Source organism: Bubalus bubalis, chromosome 9 (genome assembly GCF_019923935.1).
Source record: "Bubalus bubalis isolate 160015118507 breed Murrah chromosome 9, NDDB_SH_1, whole genome shotgun sequence".
Lineage (NCBI taxonomy): Eukaryota > Metazoa > Chordata > Mammalia > Artiodactyla > Bovidae > Bubalus > Bubalus bubalis.
In genome coordinates, this window is record NC_059165.1 from 93,679,616 (window position 1) to 93,701,368 (window position 21,753).

The 21,753-nt window shown below is 43.1% G+C and overlaps 1 protein-coding gene across 2 annotated transcripts in view; it reads left to right on the forward strand.

Moving 5' to 3' along the window:
- LOC102405161 (adhesion G protein-coupled receptor E4) overlaps positions 1 to 16,672 on the forward strand; it is a 36,971-nt gene extending 20,299 nt beyond the window's left edge. For both annotated transcript variants that reach the window (XM_006077723.4, XM_044948063.2), the window contains exons 11-17: positions 1,547 to 1,741; positions 4,650 to 4,885; positions 6,501 to 6,567; positions 7,134 to 7,225; positions 8,047 to 8,227; positions 10,858 to 10,953; positions 15,652 to 16,672. In XM_006077723.4, the coding sequence (XP_006077785.4) occupies positions 1,547 to 1,741; positions 4,650 to 4,885; positions 6,501 to 6,567; positions 7,134 to 7,225; positions 8,047 to 8,227; positions 10,858 to 10,953; positions 15,652 to 15,762 (978 nt within the window). In that variant the 3' untranslated portion in view covers positions 15,763 to 16,672. The remainder of the gene's footprint in view (positions 1 to 1,546; positions 1,742 to 4,649; positions 4,886 to 6,500; positions 6,568 to 7,133; positions 7,226 to 8,046; positions 8,228 to 10,857; positions 10,954 to 15,651) is intronic.
- The last annotated feature ends 5,081 nt before the right edge of the window (positions 16,673 to 21,753 follow it).

A 21,753-nucleotide genomic window follows, 5' to 3' on the forward strand; every position in this document is an offset into this window, starting at 1 on the left:
TCATCCTCTTGACATGTCCATGGGCATGGGCAGAGTGTGCTCAAGCTAGCAAAGAAAGCCCTCAATCATTGAAAAGTTGGTTGTCAGCCCCTAAGGTTGAAAGATCCATGGAGACCTGTTACTCTGCGAGAAATAGAGTTAACCCCCATCGCCCAGTCACACCAGAACAAAGGCAACTGACCATCACCCATGTAAAAGCATAGCCCCCTAAACTTCCCGGGTCCCAACGGTATCTCAGATAACTCAGACTTAAAGAAATTTACATAACTTATTTCCCCATTTATTTTAAACTCCCATTTATTGATCATTGACTGGAAGATAACACCATATTTCTTACATAAACGTACAACCTCATTTTGTTCATTTAACAGATTTATATATAAGTAACTTTGTTGTTGTTGTTCAGTCACTAAGTCGTGTCTGACTCTTTGAGACCCCATGGACTACAGCGCGTCAGGCTCCTTTGTCCTCCACTGTCTCCTGGAGTTTGCTCAAATTTATGTCCATTTATAACCAGTGATGCTATCTAACCAACTCAATGAGCATGAATTTGAGTAAACTACTATATGTCTGATGCCATTCCAGGCATTGTGGATACTACAGAGAACAAAACAGCCTTCATGAGATTATATTTGATTGCCGTCTTGTCCAATAGGATCAGACACATGGTTATTGAACACTTAAAATGTGACTAGTATGACTGAAGAAACAAATTCTATTCCATTTGAAGGTATTGAAATTAAGAAATAGTATAAAATATTTTTCCACTAAATACAACTTTGTTTTTTGGTAGGACGGTGCTTTACTTTCACTCTTTAAAAAATAGCATTTGATTGAGATGCTCGGTAAGTGTTAAGTACACAGAGGATTTCAAAGACTGAATACGGAGGGAAAAGAGTACCAACTAGTTCATTAATAACTTTTACACTGAATGTAATCTGAACTGATTATATTTTTGTTATATCATTATATTAGTTATATGACATTAAATATGTTGAACTGATAGTATTTTGAACATGTGTACGTGAGTGCTAAATTGCTTCAGTCGTGTCCGATTCTTTCTGAGTGTAGCCAGTGAACTATATAGCCCACCAGACTCCTCTGACCATGGGGTTCTCCAGGCAGGAATACTTGAGTGGGTTGCCATGCCTGTCTCCAGGGGATCTTCCTGACCCAGTGATTGAACCTGCCTGTTACATCTCCTGAATTGGCAGGCAGGTTCTTTACCACTACCACCACCTGGGAAGCCCAGTATTTTGAACATGTACTATTAAATCAATTAGGCTTGTTTCTTTTTACATTTTAAAAAATATGGCTACTAGAAAATTTAAAATTGTGCACATGGCTCATCTGTTTCTATTTGTCAATGCTGGTCTAGCTCTGTGTGATAAATGCTATAACTGCCCGTATTTTGAAGAGGGAATCACCAAGTCTCAGAGAGATTAAGTCATTTCTTTGGGAGCTGAACTGGAAAGCCCATCTGATGCTCCATCAGGAACATACCTATAGAGCTGGAATAATAGATTCCTCTTTTGGTGTCTTCTAGGAGGATCCCGTACTGACCATGATCACCTATGTGGGGCTGAGCCTCTCTCTGCTCTGCCTCCTCCTGGCAGCCCTCACCTTCCTCCTGTGTCGATCCATCCAGAACACCAGCTCTACTCTCCACCTGCAGCTCTCCATCTGCCTCTTCCTGGCCCACCTCCTCTTCCTTGTGGGGATTGATCAAACTGAACCTGAGGTAGGAGAATTAACATATTATTTATTTCATGGTCCTAATCCAATCTAGCCACTTAGTTTGGAGGAAAGATGGGATGAATGACGATAAACACCAATGATTGTGTAGTGTAAAAAGCAAGAGTTCCCATTTCATCTCTCTGTGTAATTTTGAACATGACCCATAATTTCTTTTTTTAAATTTTGTTTTTTAAATACAAATTTATTTATTTTAATTGGAAGCTAATTACTTTACAATATTGTATTGGTTTTGCCATACATTGACATGAATCTGCCACGGGTGTACACGTGTTTCCCATCCTGAACTCCCCTCCCACCTCCCTCCCCATCCCATCCCTCTGGGTCATCCCATTGCACCAGCCCCGAGCATCCTGAATCATGTATCGAACCTGGACTGGCAATCTGTTTCACATATGATAATATACATGTTTCAATGCCATTCTCCCAAATCATCCCACTCTCGCCCTCTCCCACAGAGTCTAGAAGACTGTTCTATACATCTGTGTCTCTTTTGCTGTCTCACATACAGGGTTATTGTTACCATCTTTCTAAATTCCATATATATGCGTTAGTATACTGTATTGGTGTTTTTCTTTCTGGCTTACTTCACTCTGTATAATAGGTTCCAGTTTCATCCCTCTCATTAGAACTGATTCAAATGTATTTCTTTTTAATGGCTGAGTAATACTCCATTGTGTATATGTACCACAGCTTTCTTATCCATTCGTCTGCTGATGGACATCTAGGTTGCTTCCATGTCCTGGCTATTATAAACAGTGCTGCAATGAACATTGGGGTACACGTGTCCCTCTCAATTCTGGTTTCTTTGGTGTGTATGCCCAGCAGTGGGATTGCTGGGTCGTATGCCAATTCTACTTCCAGTTTTTTAAGGAATCTCCACACTGTTCTCCATAGTGGCTGTACTAGTTTGCATTCCCACCAACAGTGTAAGAGGGTTCCCTTTTCTCCACATCCTCTCCAGCATTTATTGCTTGTAGACTTTTGGATAGCTCTACTGACCCACAGGGGAAAATGAACTACTCTTGGGATAAACCACTGATATTTTATAGTTTATTTATTGCAGTTGCTATTGTAAACCCTACCTAACACCATCAGTCTGACACTCAAACATTTTGTTAAATCAGACTGATGGTGTTAGTTAGGGTTACAATAGCTACTACACCAAATAAACTATAAAATATCAGTGGTTTATCCCAAGAGTAGTTCATTTTCCCCTGTGAATCAGTAGAGGGTGAGTGAACAGGTGTATGGAGAAGGCAATGGTACCCCACTCCAGTACTCTTGCCTGGAAAATCCATGGACAATGGAGCCTGGTGGGCTGCAGTCCATGGGGTCGCTAAGAGTCAGACACAACTGAGTGACTTCACTTTCTCTTTTGACTTTCATGCATTGGAGAAGGAAATGGCAACCCACTCCAGTGTTCTTGCCTGGAGAATCCCAGGGATGGGGGAGGCTGGTGGGCTTCCGTCTATGGGGTCGCACAGAGTCGGACACGACTGAAGCGACTTAGCAGCAGCAAACAGGTGTAAGGGGTATCTCTCCTCCAACCTCAGGCCATGGGAGGCTCTCTCATCTTCCATACACAGCTTCCAAGGTTATCCTGAGATTCTTTCCATTTTGACCAAGTGGAAAGAGAAAGAGGGTGGTGGAGACCTAGGAGAGGGGTTTATATGGACCTCTCAAATCCCACTGGCTAGAATCCAGTCACATGGTCAAGTCTAACTGCAAGGAGTGCTGGGAAATGTAGTCTCTGCTTGGTAAGTTGAGTCCTAGTGACAAACTGAGGGTGGATGGAGGCTTGGAATTTTGGTGGATGTGACTTTGCTGGTTTCTGCCTTACATTTCATAAATAAAATTTATTGGAACCATGACCTTTGATGTCTGAGAGCTAGAGAAGATGGATGTCCCAGTTCAAGTAGAGAGAGCAAATTCTCCCTTTCTCCAACTTTCTGTTCTATTCATGCCCTTGACAAATTGGAGGATGCCAATCCTCATCGGTGAGGGCCATCTTTCTTACTCAGTCTATTGATTCCAATGCTAATCTCTTCCAGAAACATCCTCACAGACATGGCCAGAAATAATGTCTTATCAGTTATCTGGACATGTCCTAGCCCAGTCAAGCTGAAACATAAAATTAACCATACCATCCCCCCAAAGGCCAAAGTCAATGGAGTACTGATTTGCTGACTCTTGTCTCTTATGGATTTGAGTGCTGCTCCCACAGTGGCTCAGATTGTAAAGAATCTGCCTGCAATAGAGCAGACCCAGGTTCAATCCTTGGGTTGGAAAGATCTCCTGGAGAAGAGCATGGCTACCAATCCAGTATTCTTGCCTAGAGAATTCCATGGAGTGAGGAGCCTTGCAGGCTACAGTCAATGAGGTCATAAAGAGCTGAACATGACTGAGTGACTAACACTTTCACTTTTCACCCGTGGCATTCATTTCTTGGCACTTCTGGCTTGCCCCATGCACAAGATAGGCAGATTTCAATGGTTGGTGAGAGTCCCTAGAAGATGTGTTGTCCCTAAGCAAAATGGCACAGGTGTAAGAATTTAAATTCTAGGCTAGCATGCAGGAAATAATAAGTGTTAAGGATATAATTTGACTTCCCAGGTGGTGCTAGTGGTAAAGAACCTGCCTGCCAATGCAAGAGACATAAGAGATGCAGGTTTGATCTCTGGGTGAGGAAGACCCCCTGGAGGAGGGCATGGCAACCCACTCCAGTATTCTTGCCTGGAGAATCCTATGGACAGAGGAGCCTGGTGGGCTACAGTCCATGGGGTTGCAAAGAGTCGGACACGACTGAAGCAACTTGGCATGCACACAGGCAAGGATATAATCAGGTACAGACTACATCAGCTCCATGTTCCTAACTCTACTATCCCCTCCAGGTGCTGTGCAAGGTCATTGCAGGTGTTCTGCATTACCTCTACTTGGCCGCCTTCACCTGGATGTTCCTCGAAGGGCTGCACCTCTTCCTCACGGTCAGGAACCTCAAGGTGGCCAACTACACCACTGCAGGCAGATTCAAGAAGAGGTTCATGTACCCTGTAGGCTACGGGGTCCCAGCTCTGATTGTGGCTGTATCAGCAACAGTAGGACACAAGAATTATGGAACGTATACTCAGTAAGCATGATGAGTGCATTCATGGTGGAAGTGGTGTCCATTACCAATACAAAATCCGAAACAGTGGGGTAGAGAGGGGCTGGCAAACTTCCTATAAAAAAAAAAAAAAAGAAAAGAAAAACAACAGATGGTAACTAATATTGTTTTGCAAGCCATATGGTCTTTTTGGAAATTACTCAACGTTGCCCCTGTAGTGTTATAGACAATTTGTAAATTAATGGATGTGATTGTGTTTAAATAAAACTTTATTTACAAAAACAAAGAGAGGACCAGATTTGGCCTGTGGGCCATAGTTGTAACCCTTGGAATAGAATCAAGTATGGGAGATTTTCTGCCTACTGAGTATTGGTAATTGCTTACTTTTGCCAGTTTCATATTGCCATGTCCTCTTTCAGAATAAATTATATTGATAAATTATACTATTTTTGCAAATATAAGCTATGAAAGAATACAAAGTATTGGGCATTGGAGTGCTTGGTACATGAAATATGCTTGATTATTAGTGTTGATAGTTTTTGTAGCTGAAAATTACTACTTTTACTCTCTTATTTTAGCAATCATTATTATTAGAATCCACCTTCAATGTGGGAGACGTGGGTTCAGTCCCTGGGTTGGGAAGATCCCTTGGAGGAGGGCATGGCAACCCACTGCAGTATTCTCGCTTGGAGAATTTCATGGACAGAGGAGCCGGGTGGGCTACAGTCCATGGGGTTGCAAAGAGTCAGTCATGACTGAGCAACTAAGCACAGCACATTATTAGAATACATTTATTGGGATTCCCTGGTAGCTCAGCTAGTAAAGAATCTACCTGCAATGTAGGAGACCCTGATTCAATTCCTGGGTCAGGAAGATTCGCTGGACAAGGGAATGGCTACCCAGTCCAGCATTCTGGCTTGAAGAATTCCATGGACTCTACAGTCCATGGGGTTGCAAAGATGCAGATAAGACTTTCACTTTTCACTTTCACATGGTATTAGAATACATTATTAGCTACATTCATTGGTCCTTAATTCTGTCAGGAAATGTATTAAAAATGTATGAACATTATCTCATTTAATCTTTACTATGAGATCTATATGATGGAAACTTTGATAAAAGAAATCAAAGTAAATTCAAATAAATGAAGCGATAGTCCATGTTCATGGACAGGAAGACTCAATATTGTCAAGAAGTCAGTTTTTTCCTACTTGATCTATAGATTGAATGTATTCCCAACCAAAATCCCAGAAAATTATTTTGTGGATATTGACAATCTGGTTCTGATGTTTATAGGGAGCGGCAAATGACCCAGAATAGCTAACACAGTATTGAAGGAGAAAAGCAAAGTCAGAGGACTGATAATACTATCTGACTTCAAGACTTGGTATATAGTCACAGTAATTACTTAAAAGTGTTGAAAACATTTTGGTTGGCCCCACTTTACACTTGGGAAACTGAGGTTCAAAGCATGCAGTTTGCAAGAGATGAGGGAGGACCCATGTTTAATTCCACCTAAGATTCAGATCTGAAGCAAACAGCTATGGACACTGCTCAGATATTGCTACAGTAGCCGGAATTCAAGTCCTTTGCTTTCTCCTAAGAAATCAGCAGCTAATGCTTATCTTTCTCTCAACAGCTGCTGGCTCAAACTTGATAAAGGGTTCATCTGGAGCTTCATGGGGCCAGTAGCACTCATTATCTTGGTAGGTGACTGACCATTGATATTTACTGGTGAAACACAGAGTGTGTTTCTTATCTGTTAAAGTGGAAATGAGATGTGATAAGGAAATACAGCCTAATGTGATCAACCCTTCTTGCTGGAAATATTGTCTTCAGATGTCTTTCTTCAGCGTCCCCCAGCTCCCTGGTTCCTCTGATATAACATAACCCTCTGCTGGGAAGTCTTTTAAAAATCCAGGATTTGTTCATTTGACAAACCTTTAGAAAATATTCACTCTGCATAGAACATTTTCCTGTTTGCCAAGAAATTCCTGATTACATCCGTCATCCTGGTATAGACGTGAATAGCATTCTTTCACTTTTAAAGTGTCCTGGCTTGAATGATAAATTATATAGTCATGCTAATCAACCAGCAGATGTATGGGTTCTATAGTCTGTGTTGTATAAAAGACCAGAGCCTGTGTGCATATCACTACCCTTATAAAATCTGTATCTTTTGGGAAAAGATTCTTAGGTCTACCTCAAGTTGGGTTGCATGACATAGCTTCAAAAGACAGTTCCAAGTCAATTTTCCATTCTGTTTCCACAGATAAACTTGGTGTTCTACTTCCAAGTTCTGTGGATTTTGAGAAGCAAACTTTCCTCCCTTAATAAAGAAGTTTCCACCATTCAGAACACCAGGTAAGAATGCATACCAGAATTAGTGGTACCCATAGATTTTTTTTCCTATAGGACCACATTTTCTGGAACCACCCATACAAAAATAGGGTATAAAACTTCCACATAAAAGACTTTGCAAAGGAATAATTTTCAAGAGTGAGAAAAAGCATTATTCTCAGAGGTCAGAAACGTTCATCAGTACCCTCTTCTTAGATTGCATGTATGCATTAATATGAGATATTTGTTTTTCTCTTTCTGACTTACTTCACTCTGTATAAAAGGGTCTAGGTTCATGGAGATGCAGACTCAGAAAATAGACTTGTGGACAGAGCAGGGGAAGGAGAGAGTGGGATGAGTAGGGAAAGTAGCATTGAAACAGATACATTAATACATTACCATATGTAAAATAGATAGCCACTGGGAATCTTCTATATGATGGAAGGAGCTCAAATCTGGTACCCTGTGACAACCTAGACGGGTGGGATGAGGTGGGAGGTCTGAGGGAGGTTGAAGATGGAAGGGGCATACCTATGGCTAATTCACGTTGATGTATGGCAGAAACCAATACAATTATTGTAAAGCAATTATCCTCCTACTAAAAAGAAATTTTAAAAACTACTTTTAATTTCAAAAGAAAAAACAAATTGGGTTCTGCCTTCTTCAAGTTGCATGACTTCGAGGAAGACACTCCGCCACATGAGCTATTCGTGAGGTTTAACTAAGGTAATACATGAGAGGCCTTCCCAGACAGCACTAGTGGTAAAGAACCTGCTGAAAGCCTTGAGTGCCATGCACACTGTGTAGTGATAAATGAGAGGTATTACTGTTTTTTCCTTTTTCAGAGTCATGACATTTAAAGCCATCTCTCAGCTGTTTATCCTGGGATGTTCTTGGGGTCTTGGTTTTTTCTTGGTTGAAGAAGTTGGGAAGACCACTGGATCGATCATCGCCTACATGTTCACCATCATCAATGTCCTACAGGGGACTTTGCTTTTTGTGGTACACTGTCTTCTTAATCGCCAGGTAAGGCAAATCATTTTGTGTCTCACCAGCTTAATCTGAAAGTCTTGTTGAATTGTTGTTCATATCCTCGCCCTTCTCTGACCTTGTGAAAGTTGCTTAGTCATGACTGACTCTTCACAACCCCACGGACGGTAGTCCATGGGATTCTCCAGGCCAGAATACTGGAGCAGGTAGCCATTCCCTTCTCCAGGGGATCTTCCCAACCCAGGGATCAAACTCAGGTCTCCCACATTGCAGGCAGATTCTTTACCATCTGAGCCACCAGGGAAGCCCTGGAGTGGGTAGCCATTCCCTTCTCCAGGAGATCTTCTCTCTGACCTTGTATATTTATAATTTTGGAGTTGCCTTGATTCTAGGAAGAGGGTTTAGGTACTTCTTGGGTAAGTGCTCTGAGTCTTCATCCATTCATCATTCCAATCTGGACCTGCCATATGGAAAAAAAAAAAAAGATTGTTAGTCTAGTTATTAATAACTTCTTTTTAAGTAAACTTTTTATTTTGGAATAATTTTAGAAGTAAAAGAAAGTTGCATGCATTTGTCTGCTGGTGACTGCCATAAAAAATACCACAGACAGAGTGATCTGGTCAATAGAAATTTATCTTCTCACAACTTGGGAGACCAGATGCCTAATATCAGGATGCCAGTATGTTTGGGTTCTGAAGAGGACTCTCTTCTTGGTAGATGGTTACTTTCTGAAAGTGTCTTCACATGGGAGTAAGAATGAGAGTTTTCAGGTCTCTTCTTATAAGGATGTTGCTAATCCTATTGAACAGGGACTCGGTACTTATGACCTCATGCATGCTAAGTTGGTTCAGTCGTATCCGACTCTCCGCGACCTCATGGTCTGTAGCCCACCAGGCTCCTCTGTCCATTGGATTCTCCAGGCAAAAATATTGGAATGGGTTGCCATGCCCCCCTCCAGGGGATCTTCCTGACCCAGGGACTGAACCTGTGTCTCCTGCATTGGCAGGCAGGTTCTATACCGCTAGCACCACCTGGGAGCTTATGACCGCATTTAACCTTAACCACTTCCATCAAGGTCATACCTCCAGATACAATCACATTGGGAAAGTTAGGGCTTTCATACATGAATTTTCAGGGGACACACTTTAATTCATAATTCAATTCAATTTAATTCATAGTCTGGATAAGGGAGATTCTGCTGTAGTAACAGTTAGCTCATCCCCCTCTGATTTCAGTGGCTTAAATGGCAAAGGCTCATTTCTTGCCTATGCTACATAGCTGCGGTTTGATATGTATCGTCTTCACTCTGTGATGGAGGCTGAAGGGGCAGCCCTTATTTATTAGTAGAACATTGGTGTGTTCATGGCAAAGGGAAAGGAGATTATGGCAAAGCTTAGTTCAACTCTCTTTCATTGGCCAAAGCAGACCCCATGGCCATACCTGAATTTGTCAGAGAGAGGATGAATAATCCTCCTAGTCAGGTGCACTGTATGGAAAAGCGCTGGTTTATTGGCATAATTTTATATTACCACAAACCCAGAAAGACCAGCTCTAATCCTGGTATTTCCACTAATTGGGTTGCTGTGTGACTCTGGGAAGGTTGCTTACTCTCTCTGAGCCTTTGTTTTTCTCATCTGCAAATATGGCAATACCTGTCTCGCCGGATTGAGAATTAAATGAGATAACACAAAACAAATGTCTTTAGCAGTTTGTGGCACACTTGTTCTCAGTGAGGATCATTATAATTTCACTCTTTATAGTGTAAAGATTGAAAACAACTTTCCTGGCTTTTTTCCCTTTGCTGTTGAGTAGAATTACCACCAGTTAAGATGCTGGCGGTGAAAAGACCATCTTAACAGTTTACAGATTTCTCTTTCATTTTTTACTGCCTTAATGCTTGGTGCTCCTCACACACAGAAGAAGAAAAATAGAACTTAATGCGAGTTAATGTTGAGTATTAAGAATTTAGATGTCTTTTAAAAAATACGATAATGTGGTTAGAGGAAGGCAATTCATGGAATCACAGTGGGTGGTCTGTGTCAGGGCTCTGAGTAAAAATGACAAGGTTTTGCATGCTGGCCATGTGATCTTAGGCAAGTCAATTTACTTCCAGGAGTCTCAATTTCTTCACATTTAATTGGGGGTGAGAGAAGAATCTTTCTTCTGTTGTTTCTTCTGAATGTTACATTGTATTGGTTAACGTATTAACTGATACGTTGTCTATAAAGTACATTAAACATTGCTAGTGTTCAATAAATAATGGGCTTCATCATCGTAATCATCACATCACCATTACCGTCTTTGTCATCGTCACCATCACGACCATAATCCTTTTCATCATTATTACTATCATACCATCACCACCACCACCATCATATCAACATCATCATCATTTTCACCAGCACCCTCACCACCATCAACATTGTCAGTATTATTATCCTATATAGAATCCTTATGGTGCCTTTCATTTAGTAAATACCTCTTTAACAACCAAGAAAATCCAATCTAAATTAAATGAATCAGCATGAACATGGCAATATTATACCAAGAATCAGTATAAGGGTGGCAGAGAATATGTCTTAGCATATATACCTTTAATTTCCTGTTTTAGGGTCTTTTCTCCCAAACCAAGCTTTGGATGTAACACAAGCCTCTATATTCCTTAGGTGCAGATGGAATTCAAGAAATGGTTTAGTGGGGTGCGGAAAGGGGTTGAAACTGAAAGCTCTGAGGTATTTCGCTCTGCTACTCAGACCAAAATGGTAAGATGGGCTCCTCTGCAATGCCGTGTACTTGTCTGAACTCAGTATCTCCTGCTACTAGGAACTTCCTGGTTGCTTGATCTGAAAAAAAGAGAGAGATTACATTAGATTCCTGCATTAAGCTGTGGAAGTTTCTGGGTTTTGAGACCAAACCCCCAAAATCTCTTTTTCCCTTTTTCTTCCTCTCCCTCTTTCTTCCTTTCTTCCCTTTTCCTATCTTTCTTCCTTCTTTCCTTTCTTTCTTCCTCTTCCGTCCATTAACAAATACCCAATGATATTTAACAGAAATATTACATGTATTCAACAACATTCTTTTAACAAAAATTAACTGAGTTCCTAGTTTGTGCCAGCCACTGTTTTAGATATTGGGGGGAAATCCTCACCTTCACAGAGTTGATATTCCAATAGGGAGTAGACAGACAGTAAATACCAAAAGTAGATTATACAGTGTGCTACAAAATGAGATATGCTATAGAAAAAATATGGAGCAAAGGACTCACAGATATAGAGGACAAACTCATGGCTAGACTTGAGAAGAGGCGCTGTAGGGGTGGGGACATGGGAGGTACGAACAATTGGGTATAAGATGGGCTCAGAGATCTATTGTACGACACAGCGAATATAGCCAATATTTTGTAATAACTTCAAATGGAAATTAACCTTTAAAAATTATATTAAAAATTTAAAAAAGAAAATAAAAAAGGGAAAAATTTAGAAAGCAATCAGGAATGCACCAGGCTGAAAGAATTTTGTTGTTCTTTAGTGGCTCTGCTGCTGCTGCTGCTAAGTCTCTTCAGTCGTGTCTGACTCTGTGCGACCCCAGAGACGGCAGCCCACCAGGCTCCCCCGTTCCTGGGATTCTCCAGGCAAGAACACTGGAGTGGGTTGCCATTTCCTTCTCCAATGCATGAAAGTGAAAGTGAAGTCGCTCAGTCCTGTCCGACTCTTCGCGACCCCATGGACTGCAGCCTACCAGGCTCCTCCGTCCATGGGATTTTCCAGGAAAGAGTACTGGGGTGGGGTGCCATTGCCTTCTCTGTACTTCTACCCATTTCCCTTGTTCCTTACAGAACTGGTCTAATTGTAGAACAGTATTATACTTAAGAGACCCTCCAACTGGCCACCATTCGCCGTCCTCCAATGGATACTGTGGCCATGCAGTATCACATAGGAAGACCAGGTGTGTCTTCTTTAAGCCCTGGGGATCAAATCTATCCCAGTTTTTCAGGATAAAGTTCAAAGGAGTGAGGCTGGAATTGTTAGCTCCCATCTGTAAGAGAGAAAAAAAGCGACCAGCACCATTTTTTGTACCGGAGGCGTCCCTCCCTGCTCTAGATGGGGGTGTAGACAGTGTCCAGCTCTTTGTGACCCAATGGACTATAGCCTGCCAGGCTCCTCCATCCATGGAATTTTTCAGGCAAGAATACTGGAGTGGGTTGCTGTATCCTCCTTCAGGGGATCTTCCCAATACAGCGATTAAACCTGCGTCTCCTACACTGCGGCTAGATTCTTTACCACTGAACCACCAGGGAAGCTCTGGGGAAGTTTATTTTTAAATAATGTGGCCATAATGAACCTCCCTTCCCAGGTGGCACTGGTGGTAAAGAACCTGCCTGCCAATACGGGAGACATAAGAGATGCAGGTTTAATCCTTGGGTCGGGAAGATCTCCTGTAGGAGGACGTGGCAACCCACTCCAGTATTCTTGCCTAGAGAACCCCATGGATGGAGGAGCCTGGTGGGTACACTTCATAGAGCCACACAAAGTCGAATACAACTGAAGTGACTTAGCGCACAGCACAATGAACCTCCCTAAGACTCTGGCACTTGAGTCCTCAGTCGTGTCCAACTATTTGTGGCCCCATGGACTGTAGCCCAGCAAGATCCTCTGTCCCTGGAATTCTCCAGGCAAGAATACTGGAGTGGGTTACCATTTCCTTCTCCAGGGGATCTTCCAGACCCAACCTGGGTCTCCCTCATTGCAGGCAGATTCTTTACTGTCTGTGCCACTAGGGAAGCCAAAAAACTTGATGAATATATCTAATTTTTAAAAAATGACCCCTGGGGGAATCCTCTGGTGGTCCAGTAATTAGGGCTCTCTGCTTTCACTGCTGAGGGTGTGGAGTCAGTCTCTGTTGAGGGAATTAAGATTCCCTAATGCTAAGACCCTAATGCCGGGAAAGACTGAAAGCAGGAGGAAAAGGGAGCAGCAGAAGATGAGATGGTTATATGATATCACCGACTCAATGGACATGAGTTTGAGCAAACTCTGGGAGACAGTGAAAGACAGGGGAGCCTGGCATGCTGCAATCCATGGGATCCCAAAGAGTCAGACATGATTTAGCAACTGAACAATAGCAACAAAACAAGAAATTAAGACTCTCAAATCCAGTGAGCAATTTCCACTGGCCAGGCATTTCCCTAGGCAGAAGGAAAACAATAGTGACCAAAACAAGGACATTTATAGAGAGTAGAGATTGACCAAAACACCTTTAGGGGCAGGACAAATATCATACAATGAGACAGAGTATGAAGAGAATTAGAATATAGTGATAGGTAGTGAGGGAAAGACTATTTTGGAATGAATGATTAGAGGAAAACTGAGGAGGTGACATTTCAACTAACTATATAGAAGAGTCCAGAATAATAATCATAATCCCTTATTTTTTTTTAATGTGGATTATTTTTAAAGTCCACATTCTTGCCTGGGAAATCCCATAGATAGAGGAGGCTGACGTGCTACAATCCATGGAATCTCAAAGAGTCAGATGCAACTTAGTGACTACAACAAGATTTTTAGACTTTACTGAATGTGTTACAATATTGTTTGTTTTATGTTTTGGTTTTTTGGCCCTGAAGCATATGGGATCTTAATTCCCCAGCCAAGGATCGAACCCATACCCTCTGCATTGAAAGGCAAAGTCTTAACCACTGGACCCCCAGGAGAGTCTCATAATCCCTATCTTTGGACAACATGTTACATTCTAAAAAGCACATAATCAGAGACTTTCCTAGTTGTCCAGTGGTTAGGATTCTGTGCTTCCACTGCAGGGGGCATGGATTAGATACCTGGTCCAGAACTAAGATCCCGCATGCTGTGTGGTGGAGCTGACAATAAATAAATAAGTAGTACATAATCAACCTAACCAACCTTGCAACCTCCATTAATCCTCTGTAGCATTTAAGTGATCCATCACTATTGGGTTTACATAGAGCCCAAGTGTCTGGATTCAGATCCCAGATTCTACCATCTCAGGCTGTGTGACCTTGCACAAGCCACTTGATATCTCTGAACCTCAGTTTCTTCATCTATAAAATGGGAATGATAATATCTGTCTCATCATGAGAATTAAATGATATCTTACAGGTTAAGTGCTTCAAACGCTACCTGGCGCACAGTGTGTGTTAGTTGCTCAGTCATGTCTGACTACTTGTGACCCCATGGACTGTAGTCCACCAGGCTCCTCTGTCCATGGAATTCTCCCTGCAAGAATACCTGAGTGGTTGCCATTCTCTTCTCCAGTGAAACTTCCTGACCCGGGGGCTAAACCCAGGTTTCCTGCATTGCAGGCAGATTCTTTACCTCTGAGCCCCAAACACGTAATGTTTGTGAAGAAACTAAGTTTTTAAACCCCATCATAGATGGTGTTATGGGGTGTTGAGTAAAAAAAAAACAACAACAACAAAAAACACACAACCTAAAAGTTGAAAATTATGTTTTATTTGTCAGACTTTACGAGGACTTCAAGAAGAGCTCTGAGGGACTGTTCCAAAGAGGCAAGGGAGGAGTCAGGTTATATAAGAGTTTTTACAACAAAGATCAGGTAGTCAGAACAGCAAAAGATTACTGTTAATTAAGGGAGATTAACTTAAGGGACATCTTAAGGAATTTAGTGCTTTTCTATGTACAGGAAAATGCGAGTCTGCATGTTTGCTCTAAGTCCCTTCAGTCGTTCCCACTCTATGCGACCCTATGGACTGTAGCCCTCCAGGCAAGACTACTGGAGTGGGTTGCCATGCCCTCCTGGATCTTCCCCACCCAGGAACAGAGGATCTTCCTGACCCAGGAAGATCTTCCTGACTCAAGTCTCTTAAGTCTCCTGCTTTGCAGATGGGTTCTTTCCCACTAGCACCACCTGGGAAACCCACAAGAGCCTAGGCTCTTTGAAATAATTCCTTTGATAAGCATTTTAGCTATTTACCTCCATATCCCATTCTTTCTCATCCTGAGTCCCCTCAGGGTGCACCTTTGTAGGTGGCTGTACCATCCTTTGTTTACTGATACATCAGGCAACATTAATGGCACCCCACTCCGGTACTCTTGCCTGGAAAATCCCTTGGACGGAGGAGCCTGGTGGGCTGCAGTCCACAGGGTAGCTAAGAGTCGGACACGACTGAGTGACTTCACTTTCACTTTTCACTTTCATGCCTTGGAGAAGGAAATGCCAACCCACTCCAGTGTTCTTGCCTGGAGAATCCCAGGGACGGGGGAGCCTGGTGGGCTGCCGCCTATGGGGTCGCACAGAGTCGGACATGACTGAAGCGACTTAGCAGCAGCAGCAGCAGCTTCTGATTTACTGAGCTTTGAACCTTAGGGCAATTCTAGCTTGTCACTTCCAAGCATGCTTAGAAGTTTTAGTAAATTTCTGAGGTGTTCATTTCCCTTCAGCTTTTTCTCCACATTGTTTCCCCCAAATAGGAGAAACTGGAGAAGTCGTCGGAATTCTTTTACAAAAAAGACTCTGCGTCTATCCAGCCACCGCCTGGGCCTCACCTTATTAGTGTTTCTTGGCTCAAAACAGACAACTGAGCTGCGTGTGGACTGCGCCCCCTCGTGGTCATGTATGGATGGGACCAATGCCACTGTTGACCCTTCCTGTGAAAATGAGTCCTGATTTCCTCATCTTGGTTTCTCTCTCTATAGAAAGAAAGGGACACCTGGGAGAATTCTTAGATCCAGAATCCAGTATTGTGTGTCAGGCTTAATCAAATGGTTAAGAAATCCTTTTTAATGATGAGAGAAATAAGTGGATTTTCCTCTGCTAGACTTGCCTATGACTGACTAACATCTGGATCCAGCTTACAGATTCTCCTCTGGCTTCTCCACTGCATTTTATGCTCCCCAAGATTTTGCATCTCTGGACACCTGCATAATTCAATAATTCTCATATGAATTAATATGAAAAGAGGGTTGCATGCTTGGCAATGCAAAAATGGGACACCACCAGTCCCACTTAGGAGTGAATTGTCTTCAGGAAGAATTTTGCAGTCAGAACGCCAGCACTTTTCCATTTTCTTTGCCTGAAGACTTTTTTGAACCTACCCTATTCTCTGATTAAATATAATTTTGTTTTCTTAGTTTCATCTCTGAAGGAAAGTTACAGGGCTCAAAATAGCCTGGAGTTAAAGTTCCCCTCCAGGTCCTCCCTACCATTCTATGCAAAACAAAGAACTCTCTCACCCCAAGAAAAAATGGATATTAAGGTTGATTATGCCCAGCTCCCAGCTGGTCCAGCCTCTGGCCAATCTCCAAAATTCCTTGCCCCAGCCGTTTAAGAGATAACTACTCTGAACAACCTTGGAGAAGAACAGGCCCCCTTAAGACAATAGCTTTCCACATACGTGCCTATATATACTTACTGTTTTCTTGGGTAAATGCAGCAGCTTACTAATCTGACTGCTGCCCCTTCTTGCCTCATTAAAGGTGATCTGTTCCCGTAGAGTGCCGGTCTCGTTATTTTTCTGAACCTCGCCTTCTCTAACTCCCTTACCCTACATTTTTGGTGCCGAAACCCCAGGAGGTTGCGGTTCCTTCTCCTTCTCCATGGCCAGCTCTTCGCAGTGGAAGCCTGCCAAGCTCACTTTCCCGCTGGGGTTTTCAAGACCTCCTCTAGAGGACGCCCTATGCCTTCGTGAGCGGTACAAGTCCTGTGTAAGGGCTTTATTGGTTTTCCATGTAACCTGAGGAATATTGGCCTCTCTCTCTCTCTTCCTCTTTTCTCTACACTTTTCTTTTTTTTTTTTTTTTCTTATATAAGCATTTATTGTCCAGATATACCAGTAATAAAATGGTAGCTCTTTCATTGAGGTTAACATACTCATATTTAATTCCACGAGACCGACCAACTCCAGGACAGAGGCCTTTTGCCATTCGACCCCTTTACATGCAACACTCCACTCAAGCCGGCCCCTAAATTAAGGTAAGATCCGGACGCTGTTCTAGAGGCGCCCTAGAACCCAGTCCTCTCCGGTCCCGGGGACCCCCGGCCTAGGGCCACTCTGTAGGCGGTGGTGGGGGACCCTCCACCTTGACACAGAGCTCTCTTCTCGTAACTCCTATTGCGACAACAGGTGACAACTCGAGCTCCCAATAAGAGTCTCTGCTTGCCTTTCAATTATGGGGTCTGGCCAATCTGTCCCAAAAGATTCCCCTCTGGCTTGTGTTCTCAAAAATCTCAGACCACTCACTCACTGAACTCAAAGCTAACTGCTTAAAACAACTCTGTATACAGATCTGGCCTCAATACCAATTAGACAATCAAAATTAGACAATCAAAATCCTAGCCTGAGATCAGGACTTTCGATTTCAATATTTTATCAGATCTCACTAACTTCCTCAAATGGAATGGCAAATGGTCAAAGGACCCCTATATTCAAGCCTTCTGAGACCTTAGAAGCCATCCTTCTCTCTGCAAAGACTGTTCATCAAATCCTCCTCTGCTCTCTCTTCCCGTCCATTACAAAAGAATCCAAATCTAAAGTCCCTAAAAGGCCCCCTAAACCCTCAGCCCCCCGATTTTGACCCAGCAGATGAGCCTCCTTCCTACCGCCCCGGAGAAAAAGCTTCCGGAGACGAGACCCCATCCTCTAGCCCTTCCTCCTCCGAAACAGAAGGCGATGACTCCAGAACCCCCAAAGAGATTTCCAGCCCCCTCCATCGGCCAGGACCCGAAGCAAACACATTTCCTCTCAGAGAGGCAGTGGGACCGGAGGGCCCTACATGGGTTCATGTGCCTTTCTCAGTTTCTGATATGAGCCAAACTGAAGAAAAATTGGGATCCTTTTCAGAAAATCCTACTAGATACATAAAAAAATTCCTCCGCCATACACAAGCATATCATTTAACCTAAAATGATCTTTATTACATCCTAAATGCCACTTTAACCCCTGATGGAAAGAAACGGATATGACAGGCAGCCTGGACTCCTGCTGATCAGCTCCATAACCAAGATAGGACCAATCTGGTGATTGATGATGCAGTCCCTTTAACTGAACCACTGTGGACATATCAAGCAGGCGATGCCAACATCTGGTACCTACATCATATGATCACTTGTTTACTAGAAGCAATGCTAAAAAGCTCTCACATTCATGTTAATAATTACAATAAGATTAGGGAAGTGACTCAAGAAAAAGATAAAAATACTGCCCTTTTTCTTTCATGGCTTACTGAGGCAGTCCAAAAATACACTAATGTAGATATTTCCACCCCTGCTGGACTTCTGTACCTGCATGTCAGTTCATAAGCCAGTCAGCCCCCTATATTCGCTGAAAACTATGCCAGTTAGAAAAGGGCCCCAAATCCCCTCAAGTGAGATCTCCTAAAATTAGCCTTTAAAGTTTTCAACAATAGGAAGGAAGAAGCAAAAAAAGAAAAAGAAAAAAAAAAAGGCCACATATGCTTTATTCGCTGCAGCTATCCAAGGAAAAAATTCAACCCCTTTGGCCCATCAACCTCAGCCCACCCATAAGAGACTACTCTCCAGATCCCTGCTTCAGATGTAACCAAACGGGACACTGGGCTAAGTCCTGCCCAAACCCCTGCTGCTGCTGCTGCTAAGTTGCTTCAGTCGTGTCTGACTCTGTGCAACACCATAGACGGCAGCCCACCAGGTTCCCCTGTCCCTGGGATTCTCCAGGCAAGAACACTGGAGTGGGTTGCCATTTTCTTCACCCACCAAACCCTGCCCCACCTGCAAACAATGGGTCCACTGGAAAATAGATTGTTCTCAGACACTACCCACCAAATCTCGGGGTCCACCCCAGGCCCAACAACAATGGGCCAGGAACCAGGCTCAGGGAGGCCCTGGCACCCCAGACCATGGTTCCTCGAATTAGGTGAGGGATGATCCAATCGTGCCTGAGTTAATCCAGTGATGGAGCTCAAGCTCCAGACCCCAAGTCCACCCCATACAGATAGACTCAAAGCTTTGGGTAATTGGCATGGTGGCCAGACACAAAGTCTCATTTCTAACAGACACTGGAGTGGCCTTTTCACTTTTAACCTCCTTTAAGGGCCCTCTCCAACCTTCAAAAGTGGCCATTATATGGGTCTCAGACATCCCTTTCTATCCCAAAATAACCCCTCCTCTCCTTTATTCCTTTGGCAAAACAACACTAACACATTCTTTTATAATAGTTCCTCAATGCCCAGTGACACTGATGGGATGTGATCTTCTGGCTAAGCTAAAACTTCCCATTCTTAGATCCCATATCACTTCTTTGCATCCAAATGGCACCTGAACCCCTGGCCAGCCCCCACTCCCAAAACCTGCCCCCTGACCTTTCCCCAATAGATCCTCAGGTCTGGGACACCGAAGCCCCATCAGTAGCCAGACACCACTCCCCCATGCAGGTCTTTCTTAAAAATCCCTCTCAAATAATAACCCAAACTCAATATACCCTGATCACAGAATCCCAACAAGGACTTAAACCAATAATCTCCCGACTGCTCAAAACCAGCCTTTTGCAGCCTATCTGTTCTCCTCATAATACTCCTATACTAGCAGCCAAAAAGGGACCCCACTCATGGTGTCTAGTTCAAGATCTTCACAAGGTCAATGAGGCCATAATACCCGTACACTCCGTGGTCACTAACCCTACACCCTTCTCTCACGTATTCCCCCTGACACACTCTATTTCATGGTATTAGACCTCAAAGATGATTTCTTTACTATACCCTACACCACTCCTCACCGCCTCTATTTGCCTTCACCTAAACAGCTCCAGGGATGGGGGAGCCTGGTGGGCTGCCGTCTATGGGGTTGCACAGAGTCGGACACGACTGAAGCGACTTAGCAGCAGCAGCAGCAGACAGATCCAGATACATATCAATCTCAACAGTTAACTTAGACCGTTTTACAGGAGTTTAGAGATAGGCCTCATTTTTTCGGTCAAGCCCTCCAAAGAGACCTACAAACTTTAGACCTAGGTTCTACTACCTTACTCCAATATGTAGACGATTTATTGTTCCTCTCGCCATAACTGCCTAGTCCACACTGCGACAGTATTAAATGCCCTAGGCAACTGGGGCAACAGAGTTTCACTCTCCAAAGCACGAATTACTTCCACCACTGCCAATCACATGGGATTACTTCTCACTCCCACATCCAAAATAATCCCAACTCAGAGATTTCGAGCCTTGACACAGAGCCCCCAGGACCCAAACCAAGAGAAAACTTCTTTCTCTATTAGGTCTGTTAAACTTCTTCCAAATATGGATCCCAAATTTTGCCCTCCACACAAAACCTCTCTACCAAGCTACTCGAAATAACTTGGATGAACACTTGTTGGCCCCCACCTCTCTCCACACCCCAATACAGACTCTTATCAAACATTTACTACAGGCCCCTTCTCTTTACTTACCTGATTACACCAAGCCTTTTTTCCTTTTTGTACATTCTTGACAAAGACATGCCTTAGAGGTTCTGTGCCAAAAAAGGGGAGACATATGGGGCCTCTAGCTTACTTATCTAAACAACTCTATCTCATCACACTTGGATGGCCACCTTGTCTCCAGGCCTTAGCTGCAACCACCCTCTTAATACCTGAAGCCCAAAAACTAACCCGAAATGCTCCTCTAAATGTATGTTCACCTCATTCCTTCAAAGATTTACTCTCTCATCAGGCTTTCCTTTCTCTGCCCCCTGCTCAACTACAAATCCTCCACCCACACCTCCTCGGCCCATCCCTTTCTTTTATGCCTTGTAAACCTCTTAATCCTGCTAGGTTACTCCCTACACCAGATCCAGAAGCAGAACACCTATTTCATGACTGTGTTCAGACCTTAGATATGACACTTAATCCCTTTGAACATATAACTGATCAGCCCCTTACTGACTCCAAAGTCCCATCCTGGTTCATAGATGGCACTGCCCAAAAACAAGCCCCATTTGGGGATCAATACACTATAATTCAGGGACAGCCTTACAAAGTTATCCCGCTCACCTCAAGTCAGCCACACTCCCAACTCACACATCCCCACAACAGGCTGAATTGATAGCTCTTACACAAGCTTTGACCCTAGCCAAAGACCAAAAGATCAACATGTACACTGACTCCAAATATGTCTATAACATATTACATTCTAACATTATAATCTAGAGAGAAAAGAGATTCCTCTCTCAGAAAGACACACCTATTCTCAATGCTTCTTTTATTTCTGAACTCCTTGTGGCTCAGCTCCCAAAACAAGCTGCTCTAATACATTGCCGGAGACATCAGCAACATAGTCCTATCTCCTTTTATAGTGAAGTCGCTCAGTCGTGGCGACTCTTTGCTACCCCGTGGAGTATAGCCCACCAGGCTCCTCTGTCCATGGGATTTTCCAGGCAAGAATACTGAAGTGGGTTGCCATTTCAACAAAATGACAGGCCACCTCTGTTAGTCCTGCCTTTACTATCACCCAAATTGGTGAACCTAACATCCACACACTACTTTCATATTTACATTCCCTTTTCCATCCCTCTGCAAAAGTACTTAAGGCTTTCCTTCAGAATTTTATTAAACTGACTAAGGAGGA